Source organism: Monopterus albus, unplaced genomic scaffold (assembly GCF_001952655.1).
Source record: "Monopterus albus unplaced genomic scaffold, M_albus_1.0 scaffold32.1, whole genome shotgun sequence".
Taxonomy (NCBI): Eukaryota; Metazoa; Chordata; class Actinopteri; order Synbranchiformes; family Synbranchidae; genus Monopterus; species Monopterus albus.
This window is the reverse complement of record NW_018127912.1, coordinates 692,816-713,137: the sequence shown is the minus strand read 5'-3', so window position 1 is coordinate 713,137 and position 20,322 is coordinate 692,816. Positions and strand designations below refer to the sequence as shown.

Genomic DNA, 20,322 nt, shown 5'->3' with positions numbered 1-20,322 from the left:
CCAAGCAGTGTAAGGTGGACCTGGTTTGCCTCCAGAAGAATGGATGAATAAGTAAAAAGAATACATTATACCCCTGGGTTCTGCCTACAATCCAGGCACAGTTGGCAGGCCACTCTAACTCTGCCTACCATCCACTACAGCAAACCTATTCTTTATGCTGTGGCTACCAACTAACTCAGTGTGAGCAGGATTACTGTGTGTGTGTGTGTGTGCCAGGTACAAAGTGACACCAGTAGGGCTTGTTATGTTACCAGATCTTCCAGGCCCACCTCAGCTTACACCGGCACAGCGACCGCCACCGCCCAGTCCCAGTGAAACCAGAACTGGGGGTTGATGCTACAGCCATCAGCCCAAAACGGGGCAGGAGTAAGAAACACACACATACTATATGCATGTGCACACACATGTACACTCACGGCTAAGGCAGACCCAGGCCTGAATGTCAGATTTTTAATGAACTGATAGTGGTGACAGGTGAAAACAAGATAAAACTATTGGGTTTGAAGAAAGATGTGCTTAAGCCAGTTTATTATAAGCGATCTGACTGTGTGGGCTCAGTGGGAATGGCTGCAGACTTTTTGCTTCTCCTTACTGACAATTTCAGAATTAGAGGGTACGTGCCTTTATCCTCATCACCACAAAAAACCTGACATGTTACTATGGCTATATGGCAGGGCTACGGTACATATAGACTCCACTGTCTGACTCTACACACTTATGTGAGTTTCAAAAACTCACTGCACCTCCAAATCTAAAAACACTTTCGAACTGCATCGAGCAAGGAAATAAAACCTGTGAAACAGTCAAATAATCTCCCGCGCAGTGTTAAACATCTCTGAGTTTGCAGCAAAGCTTCAAGAGTTGGCGGCGTGTGTGTGTGTGCGCGCGCGCGCTGGTGAGATGCGTTGCATATTAACAACCCACATCTAATTTGGATAAGCAGGACTTAACTGGAGTCTGAAGTAATTGATTTCGAAACGCAACGCATAAAAGTTTTAATTAACGACGCCTCCGCGACCTTCAAACCGCATTAAAACTTTATGCAAATGCATTTCCGTCTCATGGATGTGAAACAATGCCACGTAGCCCTTGAAAACCTCCCGGTGCTGTTTGGCAAGTCCATGTGCACCACTTTTGGCTGGCCGGGTGCGTCACCCATCAGGCTATTCCAGCAAAGCTTTTACCAGCATTAATAATAGATTGTCGCTTGTTTACACCAGTTTTGCATGTTTTCTGTGTTTTGTGGATTATTTACATGACTGAGATCGCATAATATGCACTTAACTGAGTCACAGTAACAACATGTGCAACACGTAGCCTGGTCCATCCGTGTGTACCTGGGTGTGGACACACACGCGCCTGCACATACACACACACACACATACACAAACAACAAACAATCCTGCTTTTAATCGAAGCACAGATCATTAAAACAAATTAAAGGCGGATGCTGAAGTCAAGTTTGAATTAGGTGCCGCGTATACCCACGAACAGGATGCCCGGACGCCTTTCCCAGTTAATTTTTGACTGGTGTTATCTTAATATCCTCTAAATACAAACACCAGTTCTTAAGGAGATATGGCAGAATGCAAACAAGCCAATTCTGCCTGATATCCATCAGTAGGAGCGAGAGACGCAGTAACAGCAGCACTAAGCAGATCAATATGTACCGCGCATATGGGCTGCACGCGTCCATGCGGCGCTCGTGTGAGAGGATCTGCTGCCAATTAATTTTAATTAATGGAAAGAAAGAGGAAACTCGATGCGGACCTCTGCTTCATACCACCAGGCTTAGAAAATTATCTGTGCTAAATATGCAATAGGGCTGTTGGACTTATTTCACGGAGCAAAGCAAATAGACAGTTGATTATAAAATATATATTTTATATCTCCCTCGGTGTTTTAAACTCACGGGAGTCAGAGAGGTCAAGAGAAGCGAACACTGTAGGACCAGAGGTCAGAAGCATTTTAAGTGATTGTAAATTATTCTGGTGGCATCCACTGCTTCTGGTTTCTTTACAGTAATAAAAAAGGGTGTGGTGAAATAGCTTATTTTGCATTTGATCGGGTTTGTCCCGTGGTTTCTGACAACTAAATACAGTCAGAGTAAACACAGTGATGTCTGGTCAGAAGGCCTGAAATAACAGTGAGAATGAATCCTGCGCGTTTTCCGCTGATTGAGATTGTTCTCTTTGAGGAAAGGAATGCTCATCATACGTAATGTATAGCTCTAAAATCACAAAAACATGTGCAAAGGATATAAATAATAGAAGGAAAACTCGTAAAACAGGGCGGCAGGCCGTGACCTCCCTGCATCACTGAAAATTTAAATCTAAAGCTGAACAGCCCTGACAAAATCATTTCCCAGTACAAAAATACAGTTCGGTTCTTGCATTATATAACTTTTTACTAAATGAGGCTCTTGACCCCAGATAAAAAATACCACACAGGCTAACATCCACAAACGTGGATGATAATGAGTCATATTCAACATGATCATAAAAGAACAGTGACTTTGACCTCGGTATTTAATGTGATGAGTCTAGCAGCAGAGGGAAAACGGACCGGCGACGGCCTGGAGCTGCAGCTCTCATCTGTTAACTCCGCACTGTCTGCACACAACAGGCTATATGTATCTGTGATGTATATGCTAAATTAAAAACATAACTTAAATATGAATGCATATGAGGGACAAAAAGGGTGGCGTGCGAGTTCTACCGCGAATAAGGTCATTTACAGCTTGACCTTTGCAGTGATCTGGTTTAATTTATGGCTAAAACTACTTAAACTTTAAAACCAGGTATATTCGGCAGATTAACAAAATATATTTAACATGATGAAAAAAGCTTTGAGAATGAAACGTGCTGCTTCACTTGTGTCAAAACAGCTTAAAGGTTCATTTGACCTAGTTTTTACAATTAAAGATGATTCTGAGTAGATTTTTTTTTTTTTTACAAAAATGTATTTTATATAAATGTCATTCCCGGGTCTAAGAGCTGTTATAAAAGATATTCCTAGATCTTTTTTGTAAAGTGCCATGAGTGCGTATAGCGGACGAGGCCCGAAAGGTCACAACTGAGTCTATATGTTGCCATTAAATTATAGAAAAGTCAGCTGAATATTTAAAATGTACATCTCAATTATATAATTGATTACATTGTTCAAACCCAAGTAAAACAAAACCTAAAGCGTGTCATTTTGTGCAGAACCTCTAAATTAACTATTATTCCAAATTACGCACATGACAAAGCTATTTTTTAAACGGCTCGACCCTCCAACAGCACCACCCTATGTTGTCCTTAATGCAATGACTATGTAAAAAAACCTATAATGGCTCTATTAATTTTTAAACGTGCACTGTAGGCTATTTTGTTATTAGTCAAACTACAGCTACTTAACACACACCGGCCATTCCTCTTTCGCCTTTAAAATGCCTAAAAGGCGATTAAAACGTTTTTTTTTTTTAATGAGACCGCTTTAATAGAATAAACCAAACTATGAAGAGTTACGAATGTGTCCACCAGGACCCCAAAGGTCCTCAGCGCCGACCGCGGCTGCAGACCGGCAGGGCTCAGTAGCAAGTCAGAAACTCTGCCATAAATATAAACTGTCCTAAAACTCAAGAAGCCGCATAGGAACCCCGTGAGAAGTTCAGTATATTTGTCGATAAAACCGAGTGTTGCCTCAGGGTGAATGTAATTAGTCAAGACACTGAGCCTTTCTTCCCCTTTCTCCTACCTCAGTTTTATATAAAATAGATTTGGGAGAAGCGCCATTTTCTCTCCAAACCATGCGCAATGATACGCACAAGAAAGTCCGTTGGAGGAGTGCCAATAAACAGAAAGGGGGGAGAGAGCGAGCGAGCGCGAGAGAGAGAGAGGAAGGTTAAACACAATCGGGGAAAGGAGAGCAAAGCTGGAGAAAGGTCCTTAAAACCCGACAAATGACAAGCAGCAGCACGACAGACAACACAAACACTGTAACCACACACAGTAGGAACAGACCACAGCGCTACGCCGGAAAAAAGCGACAAAGACGAGCGAACAAAACGGCGATTTTTCATACCTGTGTCAAGCAGTAAGGGGAGTACATGGTTGTGTCTAGAGATGAAAATTGGAGTTGCAGATGATAAAGTTGGATGGAGGTTCGCTGCGGTGCCGCATTGCAAAGCTGCTGTGGCTCAAACCAGGCTGTAACCCCGCCTCACTCGCAGTGAAAGCTCCGCACTAACTTTAGGGGAAAGTTTTTGCTGCTCTCTCTCCCTCCCTCCCTCTCTCCCTCCCTCCCTCCCTCCCTCTTCTCTGTACTCTCTCCCTCTCTCTCGCTGCCCGCTTTCCTGTCAGATCGACACAAACCTAACTGTACGTTTGAAAGGACCACTTTTTAAGGTTATAGGGTCAAAAAGTGTGTGTGTGTGCTAAAACCCTAAAGAAGGATCGCTGGAGATGCAGAGTTTACAATGAGCCAGTTGTGATTTTGGACTATGTAGTATTTCTACGTTGGATCTACAGTATTCCCATTTTGACTAAGAGCTCTGCTAGGGTATTTCTATAAATTCTACTTAAATTTATTACAGCATTTCAGTTTTTTTCAGAGGGAATGTTTCCTATGTGCTTTTCCTCACTTGCAACAAAGCATTTTGTTATGTTACCATGCTTTCACTCACTCTAGTGTTGTTATAACAAACATTATTTCAAATTCAGGAATCTATTTACATATCTATTGCCAGACAAATTTAACAAAAAGTCTGGTCAATGTTTTGTCAAAGTTTGTTACTATTTGTCCCTCACAGATGATAGTTTGTTGCTCAGTGAATTAACTCACTGTACATAAAACATTTTTAATATCTTGTGGTATCAATTGAATATTGCAAAGAGACTCTGTTAGATTGTAATGTCCTACAGCAGTCATGTCCTTTCTTTTTCTTTTTTTTTATATAAAGCAGTCTTAAAAAGCTTTGCCAATGATTATAGAACATACACAAATGATCGAGAGGCCAGATTTCCTCAAAGTGATCTTTTTTTTCAGCTTTCATATCCTTAGCTCTTAAGCTAAAATGCAGAAGTGGACCAGAGTTTGCCCAAAATAGAAACGCAGGTTGGAAATTTACAGCACAGATTTTGCTGTGGTAGTCTGTTAGTCCATCAGCTGGAGGGGGACACAAAGCTTTCCGAATGTGCCTACATGTATCCCTGCGTGCGCGCACATACAGGAAACTAATTCAAGTATCCTAAGTGGACAAACCCCATCTCTTTAAATGAACTATGTGTCAACTTAATTCATGTGTCATAGCTGAATTTGAGGCTGGCCTCTGTCAGCATGTGAAAATTATAGAAGAAAACTTTTAGATAAAAATATAAAACATACAATAAATGAGCATTCAAATATTTTCACTATTTCTGGGGATGTTTTTGAATGTCTGTAGGAAACTAAACAAGTCCAAAGACATATATTTGCTGTCTTTATGTCATTTATTCAGCTATATTACCTTTTGGATTATCATTTTCTCCTTTTTAACCCAGTCCGAGTCATAATCTAGCATATATAGAGACAAAAGACACCTGAACTTGGGCAAAGTGGTCTAAACCAGGCTGTGACTCCTATTGTATGGAAGCAGTACACTCTGTTTCTAATCAGGCTTGGCTTTATCCTCGCCCGCTCCCTGCTCCTCAGCCTAATCAAACTCATATATGCAGGCAGAGTGCCTGCAATTACACATAAGCCCCTGCCTTGTGCATGTGTGTGAGTGAGAGTGTGTGCAATAGCATTGTGAGAGTGTTTGGAAGTGTGTGTGCCTATGTGTGAATACAATTCTGTATGTGCATATGGCTGAGAGTGTGTGTTTGATTTTTACAAAGTGAGCGTGTGTGTGTGTGTGTGTGTGTGTGCACGCACAAGGGTGCGGTTTTGGGGGCTGAAGTCACCCCAGTGCTGGAAAGCCAAGTTTTTCAGAGGGATATGAAGCTGTGCAGCTTTATGAGACCTCAGGCTGTGTAGGATACTTAGACACTAACACCGCAAGTGCACATGCATATAATGTAGAGTATAAGCACATACGTGTAAACACACATATAAACAACACAGCCACAAATGTCTTGTGGTCAGAGATGTGCAGGTGCAAGCAACCAGACTGAGGAAAGATGAGGAAGATAGTAAATAAAAGTGAGAAAACAGTAATGCATATCGAAGGGTAGCCTGTTCCCTTCTCAGAGTCTCTTGTCTTTCCAAACCACACCCCACCATGGCACAGGCCCAAACCCTAAAGTCTATGTGCTCCCTTGCTTTTCCTTATTCCCTTTTTGTTCTCCCCTTTTTTCTATTTCTCATTGGTCTTTTTAATGTACTTTCCTGTTTTTCTATCATATAATCTTCTGCTGTTCCTTTTCTCCTTCTTCCGTCCATTTTGTCTGTCTGCCTTTACTGGTTGTCTTTGTCTCTGACTTCACTCTGGGCCGACATGTCCATCTCAGTATTCAAAACAGGCGCTTGGCTGTAGCAAATATACTATAGCAACCGCAGGAGTTACAAAACACTGGTGCTCAGGTTTTCTTTCCAAACTCCCTCTCTCTCCGCCTGTGATCGCAGTCCAGTCTGACCATCACCTATGAAAGCTGCTCAAGTTTGCAGGGATCTAGTACATTTGTGAGACTACTTTTCCTTATTAAAATGCACATGAGAAAACCATATGGTGTGTCTAAAGTTAGCATGTTCTCATCTCTCATGACACATGGCACTACACATATACTTGCCGTTTTACCATTGCCTGTGGCTAGGCCATTAAATATTGAAAGTGATGTAGCATTTTGACACTGCCATTAGCATGCCAAATGTGTGAGACAGGTGGTTGAGGCTGCTTTTCAAAAAGCAGAAAATATGTGAAAGGAAAATGTGTATAACCGTACTGTTTACTACACTGTACAGTGTCAATATTGTTTGAGTAAGCTGTTTATGTGTGCTCGCCAGTGAAATGCATGCAGGCTTATGCAGTCAGAAAGAAATGGCTGACTGGCCGTTGTGGCGAACAAGGATATCATACACAGTGTGGATCCCAGAGACTCTATGGATCTGTTTGCAATCTGAGTGTGTGTGCAGAGCGATGTGTTATGCCTGCTGCTTTATATGTGTTTACAGTGTGCAGTGGCTGCTCGTACTCTTACAGGGGCTGGTTTGGATTACTGTGTTTTTACCATGTTTGTGTTCAGCGGGGAGAAAATGTACAGATTTATTTTTCTCGCCTGATGTCATCCTTTCTTAATTTGAGTCATAGCAAGTTGGATAACAGCACACCAGCCAAAGGAACCATTTATCCAAGTGTTATCAATAAACTCAACCTGAAAGACAGTGTTATTACAAAAAGTGGCCTCATGCAGTACACATCGTGCACAGAAGAGTGTCCTGCAAAAAGTTTGGTAATGTTTAGAATTTTATTTCAACTGGCTTCTGGTTTCATCCTCCACATGTGTCCAGTCTCTGCGACACAGCCAAACTACTGCCGGGCGTAAATAACAGCTTGTAAAAATACATGTCACAGAAAAGCTGACACTGTGAGGAAACACAGTGTTTTTGCAGGGCGCTGTTGGCCACACGTCAGCATAGTCGACAGATGTGTTCAGGACGTCCATGATGACATGTGGGTTGATTTCACAGGAAATGGATATATGAGCATGCAAACGGTAGAATGTCAACACTCAGAACTGCAGATGTATTTCCAGGACACGTTAACCCCACCACTTCCAATTCAAGCTCTGAAGAATGAAGATAATGAAGTCTGATTTTGCAGCACATGCTGCTGCTGAGCCTTTTGTACTGATCTGAACCACAAAAGAAAAAACGAGCTTACTTGTAACGGATCAGGCTTGTTGGAGTGTCCAGGAAATAAATCAATACAATCACAAGGACAGACAAAGATCTTGTAGTGTGTGTGCTTGTGTATACCCTATATGTATCAGACACGAGGAAACACTCGGGCATCCCTGGGCCTCTGGCAGGATCGTCGTTCACCAGATAGGTGTCAGTAGCCTAAAACACAGAGAGACAATTGTTTATTTGAATTTTAACCAAACACTGAATGTGCAGTAGTATTGGCAACACTTTTAGCAAGCAGATCTCAATCACGTTTGGCAGCAAGTCATCAGGAATTCTAGCATTTTCCAATTTAGTGGCTGGTTGAACCTGTTACAGTGAGGCTCTGGTAAGTAAGAAATAAACTTGGAATGAGTTTGGGAACCAGACTAGTTTATATTACAACATCTTTGAATTTCTTTGCTTATTTATAAAAGCCAGTGCAATTTCAGATAAAATCTGGACAGACATTTGTGACCCATCATCTCTGGAAATCACCCTGGATTTTTTTGCTTCCTCTTTGTGAGACAATACTAAAATTTACCTGTGCTGTGCGAGTCTTATCACCCGTATACTGGTTTCATTTCTCCACAGAAAACACAGCACCTGTTAACAGCTCTTGCACTATATGTCCCCAGTCACACTGTATGTAAGTACCAGCATGTATGCATGCATGTATGTGTGTGTAAGTGTTCATTCACGGAGCTTCATTTGTATTCTAAGTCAAGCAGGCAGGCAGGCAGGGTTCTGGCAGGGCCTGGAGCTGTGAAATGGGCTCTCCCCGCAGTTCTGCCGTTGATTGGATCAACCTATCCCACTCTACTTAGCCGAAGGGAGCCAAAATCCCGCAGCCACAGCGCCGTTCTGTGAAATCCTATTTCATTTCACAACTTTAACGGATAAAAAAGCGTGCACACACGCTCATGCCAGCCCGAAACCCTGTGCCACATTTATTTAGCTGAACAGGAGCAGAGAGAACACAGTGTATCTGGTTTGTAGAAACACTGCAATGTATACATACAGTCTCACCCTCTTGCAAATGTAGTCACCTGCACATATTTACATTTTTCCATGCCCGTGCACTCTACCTTGCACATGGCAAAGCAAACGCACACACCAATGTGCACGTGCATGCCACTCACACAGACAGAAACCCCATAATAAGAGCCAGACGTTGGCAGACCACACAGCCCAGAGTTGTGGTGAAAACAAAGGCTATTCATATCCTTCGCAATGAGAGGTCTGTGCAGCTAACTCTCGTTCTCCCTCTCTCCCCTCAGCTTTTTGTTACAGATAATCTGCAGCCGCAAACCTTCCATTTTTCTGCAATTGTGCGCTGTCTAATCACCTTTATTAGTGCATAAACATGTTTTTTCTTTTAATTTTTAGTCCCTTTTTACTGCAGAGGCTCCTTAAGGGGCAACACAGTGCCAATTGTTAAGTCTCAAGAAGAGGATGAAGCCAGGAGTGGAGTGAGAGAGGCCTGCTGATAAGACAGCAAAGCATTGTGGGAATATGGTAGAAGACTTCATGAGAAGCACACATACACATACATGCTGATGCAAACACACAAACACACACACACACAAGACAAAATGCAAACACTCCAAGCCTGCCAGGCCACATGTGTCTGATAACAAGACGATGCATTTGATTGGCCGGCACTCAGAATAATGGCCAGGATCCACAGCACCTGTGTGGGGGTCCGCACCAGTGTGAGCCTGCCGACTCCCAGCAAACAGATCGCAGTGCATCAGGTGTGCTGGAACCTCTGTGATTGGCTGTGGCAGGCCAGAAACAGGGTCAGGTGCACCAGCAAGCGTCCTCTGATTGGTTGAGCCAGACCCAAAAAGCTGCGGGTGGTGATAAAGCTGTTTTCATTGGCTTCCACTGTGTCGTTGTGCTGGTGAATGAGTGTCTGAGTGGATGGCACCGGGACGACTGGTTCAACTGGGAATGTGTGATGAAATATAGTGACTATTTGAAAATACTTTTGTACATATATATCCCTTCTTATACAGAATCTCAATATCACCTGTACTGTAACTTGAGCTGAAGACCTCTTTGAAACAACACAAAAAGCAACTGTGCTCCAACAATCCACCATTTGCTCTCATTTCATGTTAACCAACCGACAAAGAGGAATTTAAATGTCCTCTTTATGTTGCCAGGCAAAGAAACAGGTGTTGGTGAACCTCAATCCTAGTGTGCAACAGTGAATAACATGAAGCTAATGAATAGGTTAAGCTGTGTACCTGCCACCGGGGAGGCCAGAGCATACTGACTCTCTTTGTAGTAAACCCCCCAGAACTCCAGGCCCCCAAACACTCTCCTGCAGCAGTGTATGAATTATATATTGTACTATATATATAGAACATATGCCTGGCCCATATGGCCAGCCCTGAGCAAAAAAAATCTCAAAGCCCTTCTTAATTAACATTTTAGAGGGAAGATTTGGAGGCGGGAGACTGAGTCAGTGACCTATTTGGAGTCCATCATCGCCCAATGCAAATGTGTTAATTGAGACAGATTTTCCCACTCCACAAATATGTGGAGTAGCGAATGCGATGGAAGATTTTTTTTTTTTTTTGTCGGAGCCATCTGATCTAAGGTAGGGGTATAGGATCTGTTTTCAACTGCCTTTTCCACTGCTTCCACTGACAAAAGAAGACACGTCTCTTTCACTCTCTCCCTCTCTATCACACACAGCCTTTCCTTGGCTCACTCTCTATCTCTCTCTCTCTCTACTCTGGGTATATGTGTGGACGACCATATGGCCAAATTCTTTGGAGGTGAGATCTCCAAAACCTGCTCACACACTCGCAAACACACACACACACACACACACACACACACACCTCCACACAGAGCTTTGTGTATGAAAGCCCCTGATGGTGGAATTTGTTTTCAGATGGCTCCATTTTAAAGCACATGAATGGCAACATTTCAATGATCCTCCTCTCTATCTCGCAGTCTCTCTCCACAGCTCACGTTAGCAGCTACACACAGACATGCACACTAACGCACAACCTACACAGGAAAACTTGCGCTGCTCACACACCTGGTGCAGTGTTCTTCTTGCTTCCAGAAGCCATTTAACTCTGGCTGCTGCACAATCATCAACCACAACAACTACCACCACTGTCAGTCCATCTTTTAAACACTATAATTATTATCACCAGCATTGTGTCTTAAACTTGTTTTTTATCCTCATGATTTGGTGGCTGAAAATAACCCTGCCAAGTTTAAGGCACAGGATGGGGGGGGTTTTGGGGAGAGAGAAAGAGAGAGTGTAGCCAATCTGCGTGAGATGGCAACCACTTCAAAGACAACCGGCCGCACCGGCGATCTGTTCCACGGTGTGTGAGGGGTATATGAAAGGCAGAAACGGCCGCTGTGTGAGTCCCTGCCAAAGTTACCTCGGGGAGAAATGTTGGAAAATACAATTTTTCCACACAGGACAACGGAGAATAAGAAAGAAGAAGAGAAACCGGAGGGCTGCATTAAAAAAAGAAGGATAGATGGATGATTAAGTAGAGTACGGGTAATTATTTCACTCAAATTAAATAATTAATTAAAGGTCCTGAAGTACAGCCAAAATGTTCTGCTGAAGATTGCATTGGGCTTAGTTGTGCAGTTGTGTTTTACACAAAAGGTAGGATTGTGGGTAAAGCACATGGTGTGAACAGTTTCTGTACGGGAGGGCTGACTACAGCAGATGGGAGTTTAAAATAGTCTCAGATGACCTAAACAAAAACATGTGACTTACGCTGGAAATTTAACTGTGTTTATTATGTGTGTGGCTTAAACCTAAGGTGCTTATATGCAAATCATCTGGGTGAGGTCAGACTTTTTAATGCACGAGTAATAAACCTGAAATGTTGCCAGCACAAACAGTAACCTTCCAGACTCAGTGTCAAAAAAAAATATTTAATCTTTTCATCAGAAGTGTTACAGTGAAACAAGTGTGAACAGAGCTCACATTGTGACACACCCCAAGATTTTCTTGGCCTGGCACCTTGCCTGTCAACTACCGATCCTGCTCGACAGGCTCAGCTTTGGACTGTGGCCTTTAGATAAAACTATGCCAACTGTAACACTGAACTTTCCAGGCTGCAAAATTTCACTGCCACACTGCTTTGCACCATATGCAGCCTCCACATGCACTAGGTAACCCAATGCCACTGGCATCCCTTTTCCTACATGGATCCTTATTCAGTATCTTCTAATGACCAAACCACACTCAGTTAAGGCTTAGCCACAATGGCTAAGTGCATTTAACAATGAGGTTTGGGCTGGTACAATCAGACCTTTGTGTCACACAAGGCCTGATCCATGGGGAGATTTTCTTGCGGTTATGGTTCTAATACAGCAGAGTTTTACCACAAAGACCAGGAAGTATACAGTTACAAAACACACACACACACACACACACACACACACACACATACACACACTCGGTGACTCAGCTGAGCTCTTTTCAAATGTCTCACCCACTTCCAAGTCAATTGCAATGATACTCTGAAAATTAACTTAATAATATGGTAAAGTTCACGCCCACCTTCCAGTTTGGCACCAATAAGAGCCTTGGCTTTTACGTGACTGACAGGTTCTGTGGTTGGCAGGTTTTCTCTGCAACAACCACAGTGCAACCAACTGTGAAATTATAGGCCCACAATCAAAACAAAATGAGGATCTTAATATCTCTGCCAATTATGAGGCATTGTCTAATGGTGCATCTACCTGAAGAAGTAGAGACAGATAATTGGAAGGCTGACGCCACATGTGACCTGCAATATGACATTTTGAGCTGCTCCAGACCCGTCTGTGTCGTTGTGCGGGGTTAAATGGGTATCACATCTGCTGGGGCCAACAAACATTTTTGGCAGGTGACTCTATAATAAAGTTATGTAACACACTAACATGTCAAACATATTAGAATATGTATTCGCATCCTGCTGATGTGCCGGAGAGCGTGACACTCATCTGGGAGACAAACATCCAGCTGTAAGGTTGGTTCTAAATGAATGCAGGCGGACTGAACTGAATTTGAAATAAATCCTCAGGATGACACTTATAACACCTCTGGCAAAACAAAAAAACATACTCCCTTGTGTATCTTGTGTAATATTTTCGAACATTATAATGAATACACTGTGGTTAAAAATCCCGGTGCCAGGAGATTTCAGTTACATTTTATCAACTATTGCACATATTTTGTTTCAGGGCTTTGCTATGTGCTTTGGATCTTAATGTTTATTGGTTTTAGTGATGTGTGACTGTGCTCCATGCCAATGCCACACAGTGTTTCAGCCTGTATAAACTGTTTTATCACAATGAGAAGTCTGTACAGCTGAGTCTGGACCTCGGGCTCGCCAGGGGGCTTTTTTCTGCTGTTTTTGTGTAATAACATTATTATATTCAGTGAACCTTCATGTCAGTTGTATTTAAAGAGCTATATTATTGGCGCAAAAGGAATATTGTGTTACTAGTAAAATGTGAATGCTTTCTGATCATGTGTGTACTCTATCTTCTCTTCTAAGGAAGACTAAGTCTGTGCACTGTGACCTTAAGAAACAAGCCAACCATGTCAGATCTGTCACATTACAAAACACATACAGCCAAATTACAGCACGTCTACTGTAACCTCTTGGCTCCACATTAAAAGAAAAAGAATTATGTAGGTCACACTTTAAAGGCATTCTGAAAGGCAGCTAAATTTTGACCAACAACTGGGAAGTGCGGGACTGTTTAATGTCAAACAATCAGTAGAAAGGACGGTAGTTTTGTATAACAGTTTTGTAAATGTGAGATTACAATAAAATATAATATATCGCCAGGGTTCATAACGATGTATAGTTCATCCTCATCCCAGGAGAGATTTTGATTTTCAGATCAGTAGACTATTAAATTCTTCGAAGGTGCTCTTGCTGCTTCAACTATACAGACTCAGCACTTGTTCCAGGGGCACAAAGACGGTCTCTCACCTCTCTTCTCCACCCCCTTTGTAGTCGCTATAAAGTGTCATCAGCTACGCAAATGAAGTGCCCATTGATAAAAACAGCAGTGGCCCTCACAAAGCACGGGGTGCAAGGTGGAGGACGGTGGTGCAGCACCGCGCAACATGGACTTACAGGAATGACAGTAAAGTATAAATACAGTATGGCCTCTCTATGCAGTGGCCTTTCAGGTGGCTTCAGTCTGTGGCCGGTGGAGGTTTTGATCAGTTTGGTCAGAGCAGCGCAGCAGTATCAGCCTGCACTTTGTCAATCGGTGTCTAAAAACCCACTCCAACGTTTCTGCAAACAGTCCAGCCTGCACACTGTTAACCCATCCAACAGAGTAACTAGATTAAATTTAGAAGACGATTTCTTATCTGTGTTATGTCAGAAACATCATTATTACAGCGTTAGCCTCCGAGGAAGCTTTTAGGACGTTACATGCAAGGAATACCAAGAAAAGTACAGCTCACTAAAAATTCAAGTCAGTCACTTTAGGAATTCAGATGCATTAAAACACATTATTGGATGCAAATGTGGAGAAATCAGCGTATTAATATTCCCCAAAATTTGATTAATGAGACCGATTTAAGATTATTTCTAATTATCACATCTGGCAAAAAAGGTGATCATATAACACGCATATCTCTCTCTCTCGCTCTCTCTCTCTGTCTCACACACGCACACACACACACACACACACACAAACACACAGGCATGTTGTATCGTCATCTTTGGCCTCACACAGTCAAATCTGTACCTCTGCGAGAGTCCAGCAAAACTTATGATCTTTTACAAAAGAAAACAGCGTTTAAAAAGGAAGCTGCAGGGATTCGGTTACTAACATGAGTCTATGTTTAGTTTATTTTCAGTCCTATAGACTTTACCCTATAGAGTGAACAGAGGGGGGCTATTGAGTTACACAGCACGTACCATTATAGCGTGGGGAGATCTGCCAACCCTCTCAGTGCCCCATTTTCCTTTAAAAGTTCAGCTTCCAAAAAAAAAAGTGAGAGAGAGAGGAGAGTGAGGGCTAAGGGAGGAAGACTTGGTCTCTTCGCTGTTGCCGGAAGCAAAAAAAAAAAGACCTTTAAACAACTCGGCCTTAGGGCCAGATAGAAAAAAAAACTCTCTTTCAAAAGTGAGTCCACTCTGCAAGAGATAGCAGGGACAGAGGACAGCAGCTCCGAGCCCTCCGTCTACCGCTGTTTGGCCTCAGATGCGCCCATGTCCAGCAGCAAGAAGTCAGCGAGAAGTCTGCGTCAAAGTCCTTCAGCGGCAAAATTTGCCCAGCAGATTGGGAGACGTTAAAAAATTCTCCCCGAAATAATACATATCACGATAAAATGAATGCACGGGAGAGGTGATGAAAAGTAAGTTTTGTTTATGTTATTTTTCTGTGTGAAGCCGCTGCATTCGAGCCGCTTCTGTCTCCAGAACGTGTCCAAAATCGGTTGTCTTCTCCGCCGTGCGACCGATCTGTTTTACCCGTACCTCTCTCTCTCCTTTCTCTTGTTCCAAACACACACGCGCACACACGGCGTTAACACACAAACGGGGGACACCCCTGTTCCCTCGCCGCCGCCTCCTCCTCAAAGCTTATGAGATGAAAGAGCAGCTTGCGTTTTGCGTCTTGAAATCGCTACAGCCACGTCGATAGCCGAATGTCTGCGACAGCGTCACGTCGCGGCTCCGGGCTTCAGCGGGTGCCGCGGTGCGTAAAATGGAAGCTGTCCGTGCGCTCCGACAGCGATGACAGATAGCCTAAACTCCCCTTCCCAAAAATATCAGCTACAGAATGGCTCACCTCAGCAGCATGTGCACTGTTTACACAGACAGTCACACATATACAAACATACACACAATAGGCGAGGAATTAGGGCAGTTGTTAACAGTGAAGGTGGGGGCCGCTGCTTCAGCCAGGCAGCGTGGAACTGGTGAATTATTAGGTGAATTATTAATAAAGCAAGCGGTGTGCAGTCTGTCGCGGAGCGAGCGTAGCGGCCAGGGGAGCAGCTGGGGCTTTAGGAGCATTGGGAGGACCACGAACGGTGGGGATAAGGGCTACACTGGCTCCTACCTACCGCCTGCACAGTGGGCACGACCCGAACTGCTTCGGTTCGGTTTCCGTAGCTGTCCGTGTTAAAGGCTGGTGCAATGATCAAACAACAAAAAGGTCAATAAGTTCATTAAAGTATAGTCACTTAAGTGGACTCGGCGTTTCCCTGCTGTTGATCACATTCAACAAAGTGTACAAAGTCTGTTAGTCATCAGTCAGTGAACTCCGAGACATGTAGTTCATATGAGCAGGTTCTGGGAGTTCGCGAGGGCAGGGCTTATACCGTATTTTGGACTTAGTGGAGTTATGACACACACAAAAGGATAAATGTATTCTGTGAATAATGATGGCTGTTGTAAGACTTTTGTAAACTTGAACTTCCTCGCACAGATTTACTGTGACAGCGTCTCAGCAGAATGACGCGGTGAAGCAACAGGATTAAATGTGACAGGGACATTACAGATTACAGACATACTGTAAGCCAAGAAAGATCTGACTTTGGGAAAAGAACTCCAGAATACAAGGCTAAGTTTTTCCTTTAGAGGGTGTTCATTGTTTGGTGGACCAGAGGCCTGAAGCAGCAGCAGCAGCCAGGATCCAACACATTCGTCCAAGAAAACAGAAAGACAAGAGTCACACACATGTGGACATGCTCTCTGCTGGGGACATCAGTGGGGTTTCACATTTTAAACGTGAGTGATTTACGTAGGCCTACACTGTCCTGAAATGAAGAAGCAGTTTCTATATAAATTAATTTGGCTATCAGGACTTGTAGAGACAACATGGTGCCCCAAAATGACAATTAAAAATATATATATATGTTGAATTAAGAAACAAAAAGCCACTGAATATGCCCGCGGAGCTCTTGGCACTGCGTAATCACATGTAAAGAAAATCCTCCTCGTTTTGTTTCTTGTCCCGTTCATACTTAAATTCTCAAATTTCAGGCTTTGTTAAACAAATATAAACTGTTCGTTTAAATAAAGACAACAAAATAAATCTGTTTTGCTTGTTACTACAAATGAGCGTAACTGCCGCTTCTTAGATCTGGATCAGCACTGAGTTTACTTTGGTGTGTAAAATCTAACGGTGTTGTTATCCGTCTTTTTAAAATCAGACATTGACATTCCTCCAACATAACGGCTTATCAATAATTAAATGCTGACCTCCCCACACATTTGGTCACATCAATTATTCATCTGTAATTGAATTTGGTTTTTGTTTCAACCTAGTTTGGATGAATCACTTTAACACTAAAGTGAGTCTTTTTTTAAGGTTTTAATCTGAAGGAGGCCCAATGACTCCATAACAGAAGATTTAAAAAAAATTTTACCTTTGGGGTTTTTTCTGCGTTTTAATGTCGTTTGCCATTAAAGTCAAGACTCTTTAATAAATTTAAAAAAAAAATCGATTTTGTTCATTATAGCAAAAAGACAAATGACGTCCCAACTGTGCTTTTTCAGTAGATCAGCCTGATTGTACAGACTTTGACCTGCCTATGAACAGTTACAGGCCACGTTTTGCTCTAAAGAGAGACATTTTGTTCTATATTTTGATCTTATTTTGAAAATATTTTTTTCTATAGTGGCTTTATTAATTTGAAAAAAAGTGACTATATAAATGTCCACATGCTCAAATGTAAAGTTTGTATGTCTTTTTGTCATACAGATGAACACAAACATATTTTCTAAGCTTTGGGAAAACAAAACCTATTTGTAGGAGAAACACTGGACATTAGCTGGGACATGAGTGTCGCAGCAACAAGTTGACAATAGGCTGACGTGATTTAATCAAAAGATAACAACAGTACAATCATGACAATATTAAAAACAACAACAACAACAACAAAAATTCTAATAACGGTCAAATACAGTCAAATTCATAATTCTACACGACTTGATGATTAATGGGTTGAATGACATATTTGCCTTAATCAGCACAATAACTGTCAGAGTTTTTGTCATGACCTTGCTGAATTGGTTTTTCCATAGTTCAAATATTAATTCCGGTGTATTTTTATAGATGCTGCCGACCAGGAGCCTCTCACATTGAATGACCAGTGGATTGGAAAAACACCAGAAACTGCCTCTAAACACCAAATAATGCCACGACACGATGCTTCCCCCCCTAGTCCTTAATGAATTAGCAGAGAACAGTTTGCGCTAAGCCGCAGCAGGTCACGCAGGTTTTCTACAAGTCTCAGGTAATGAAACATTTTTCAAACAATTCAACAAAATCGAGAAAAAAACCCCTCTTTGTTTTATAGTTGTTCAGTGTACAGTTGAGAAGAGCCTTATTAACATGACAATCAGACGGTGTTTGTTTGACAAACAACTCGCCACTAATCAAACGTGCACTGCGCAGCTTTTTCAAGCAAAGCGCGGTTTTCAAACGCAGCAAACATGTTTTTAAAAATCTAAAAAGTGAAGAAAGGTTATGGTGCCCCTTTCGAGTGCACTGCCTGCAGGACACATGCGTAATGAACCTGTGTTAGGAAAACCAAAAGGAAAGTTGTCTAATCTTTAAAGTAGAAAACCTCCCATTACCGAGCTGAGATTACAATTAACTCTGAGGCCTAGACTCTTAAATGTTCAAGTACGGAAGAAAAACTAAAGTTGCTTGATAAACAGCAAAACCATGACCTTCACAAAGCTGTTGGCCAAGTTGTTTTAAATTAATTTGCTCATTAAAAGTCTGTACACTAAGTCGTTAATGTTAGAAAAAGGAATCTCACTTGCATTGAATGGGACCTAAATGATAAAAATAACTGATGCCCCCTCATCCTGAGCCTGATGCACCACATGTCTTTGGCAGTTGACCTCGTTTCAGTTAAGCAATATTCCCCATGTTTTTCTTGAAATACTGTTGATGAAATTGTGAACTGCATGTCTCAATCCATCTTCATCCTTTTAAAACCCACATCCATTCGACTGTTGTATTTTGTAGAGACATGGAAGGCAATAATGAAATAAAATAAAACCTCTATTAATAATATTTAAAAAAAATTAAAGGAGCTACTGACAGAGAAGTTCATGTGTTTTGGTCCTTTTTAATGTTTCTTGGAAGAAAACATAGAACCTTAAATCTAAAAAAAAATAAATTCAGTTGTTCCCAAAGTTAAAAAGACAAACTGTGGGAAATCTGCTGGCACACACCGGCCCTAATCATGTAAGGCAACCTATAGGCTCAACTAGGCCGAGCTCTGGGTTAATGAAAGCCCTGGGCGGTGTGTCTCACCACAGCCCCGTGAACCAGCCATTACTGCAGACCACAATGGCTCTGATACCACGTTGTTTTAAGACCCTGCATTATGTGGGCAATAAGTTCCCTAAACCTCAGTGTGAGAAGAAGAAGGGCACACTGTGGGATCAGGCAGACAAAGTCCAGACAACACTGAAGGACTTTTTCTAAGTCTTAAACGCTTGTCTATATAAACCCCAAAATGAATCAAGGGGATTTTTTTTTTTAACTCCAAATTACAAGTCTGAGATCCCGAGCTGGAATCTAACTGCAAACTCTGACTGGCATGTTGAAACAAATGATCAGAGATGAGATCACACTGGACACCGGAGGTCAGTGGACGGAACTAAGGTAAATTACTGCAGATAAATACTGTAGTCACTTATCAAACATGGACTTGGTAGTAATGCCTTTACAGGTTTAGAGGTGCAAAGGAACAAGGTCAGAAATACAGTTTGCAAATATAAACTTCAAACAACAAGATCGTGCTTTTATTAAAGAAATGAGTAAATGTTGAGATGTAGAATATGGAAGAAAATATCAAGTAATTTCCTGGAAGTACAGTAGCAAGAACAACCTGGCTGTGTGAGCAATTCAGAAATCAGTAACACACCTGCACAGAGAGTGGGAGCACAACATAAAAATTCAAGGCCGTTCCAAAAATTTCAACACCCTAATTTGTGTCTAATTATTATTCTCTATTACGAAATGATGGTGCCAATCAACCGACGCAAAATAACTCAGGGTGAACTAAGGCCAAGATAACAAGCAGAAGAATCTGCTAAATAAACTCAGTGAACTCAGATATTCTATAAGCACAGACATACAAAAACTACTGAGAAGCAAATAAATAGGTGTAAAAAGCCCCCCCATGCCCCCCCCCCTTCCCCTGAAATTAGACTGAAACAGACAACACAAATTAAAAACCAAAACCCTGAGAGCTGCTGCCACTCTTCCTACTAAAGCACTTCACACTGACTCCTGCCTGAAGCAGCCTGCTCTCCAGTCAGGGAAAATGAAATACTCTGCTGGCCTTATACAAAATATACACCATACTAAGACCATATATCAAACTCAGAGGGGCTATTTTTTTTCCTCTTCACATTCTTCATCCCTCTCCGCATTGAGAGAAATGACCCGGAGAATTCCCCGTCTCCAAACTAGAAGTGCAATAAGCAGTGG

At 42.1% G+C, this 20,322-nt stretch overlaps 1 protein-coding gene across 9 annotated transcripts in view; it reads right to left on the bottom strand.

The window, feature by feature from the left end:
• nfixa (nuclear factor I/Xa) overlaps window positions 1-20,322 on the bottom strand; it is a 139,791-nt gene that overhangs the window by 91,109 nt on the left and 28,360 nt on the right. For 2 of the 9 annotated variants that reach the window (XM_020596936.1, XM_020596937.1), the window contains exons 1-2: window positions 14,775-15,640; window positions 7,936-8,019 (exon numbers count right to left, since the gene is read on the bottom strand). In XM_020596936.1, coding sequence (XP_020452592.1) covers window positions 7,936-8,019; window positions 14,775-14,777 — 87 coding nt within the window. In that variant the 5' untranslated portion in view covers window positions 14,778-15,640. Of the gene's footprint in view, window positions 1-4,065; window positions 4,244-7,935; window positions 8,020-14,774; window positions 15,647-20,322 lie in introns of those variants that run through there. The other 7 variants (XM_020596933.1, XM_020596930.1, XM_020596929.1 and 4 more) reach the window with 7 other exon arrangements.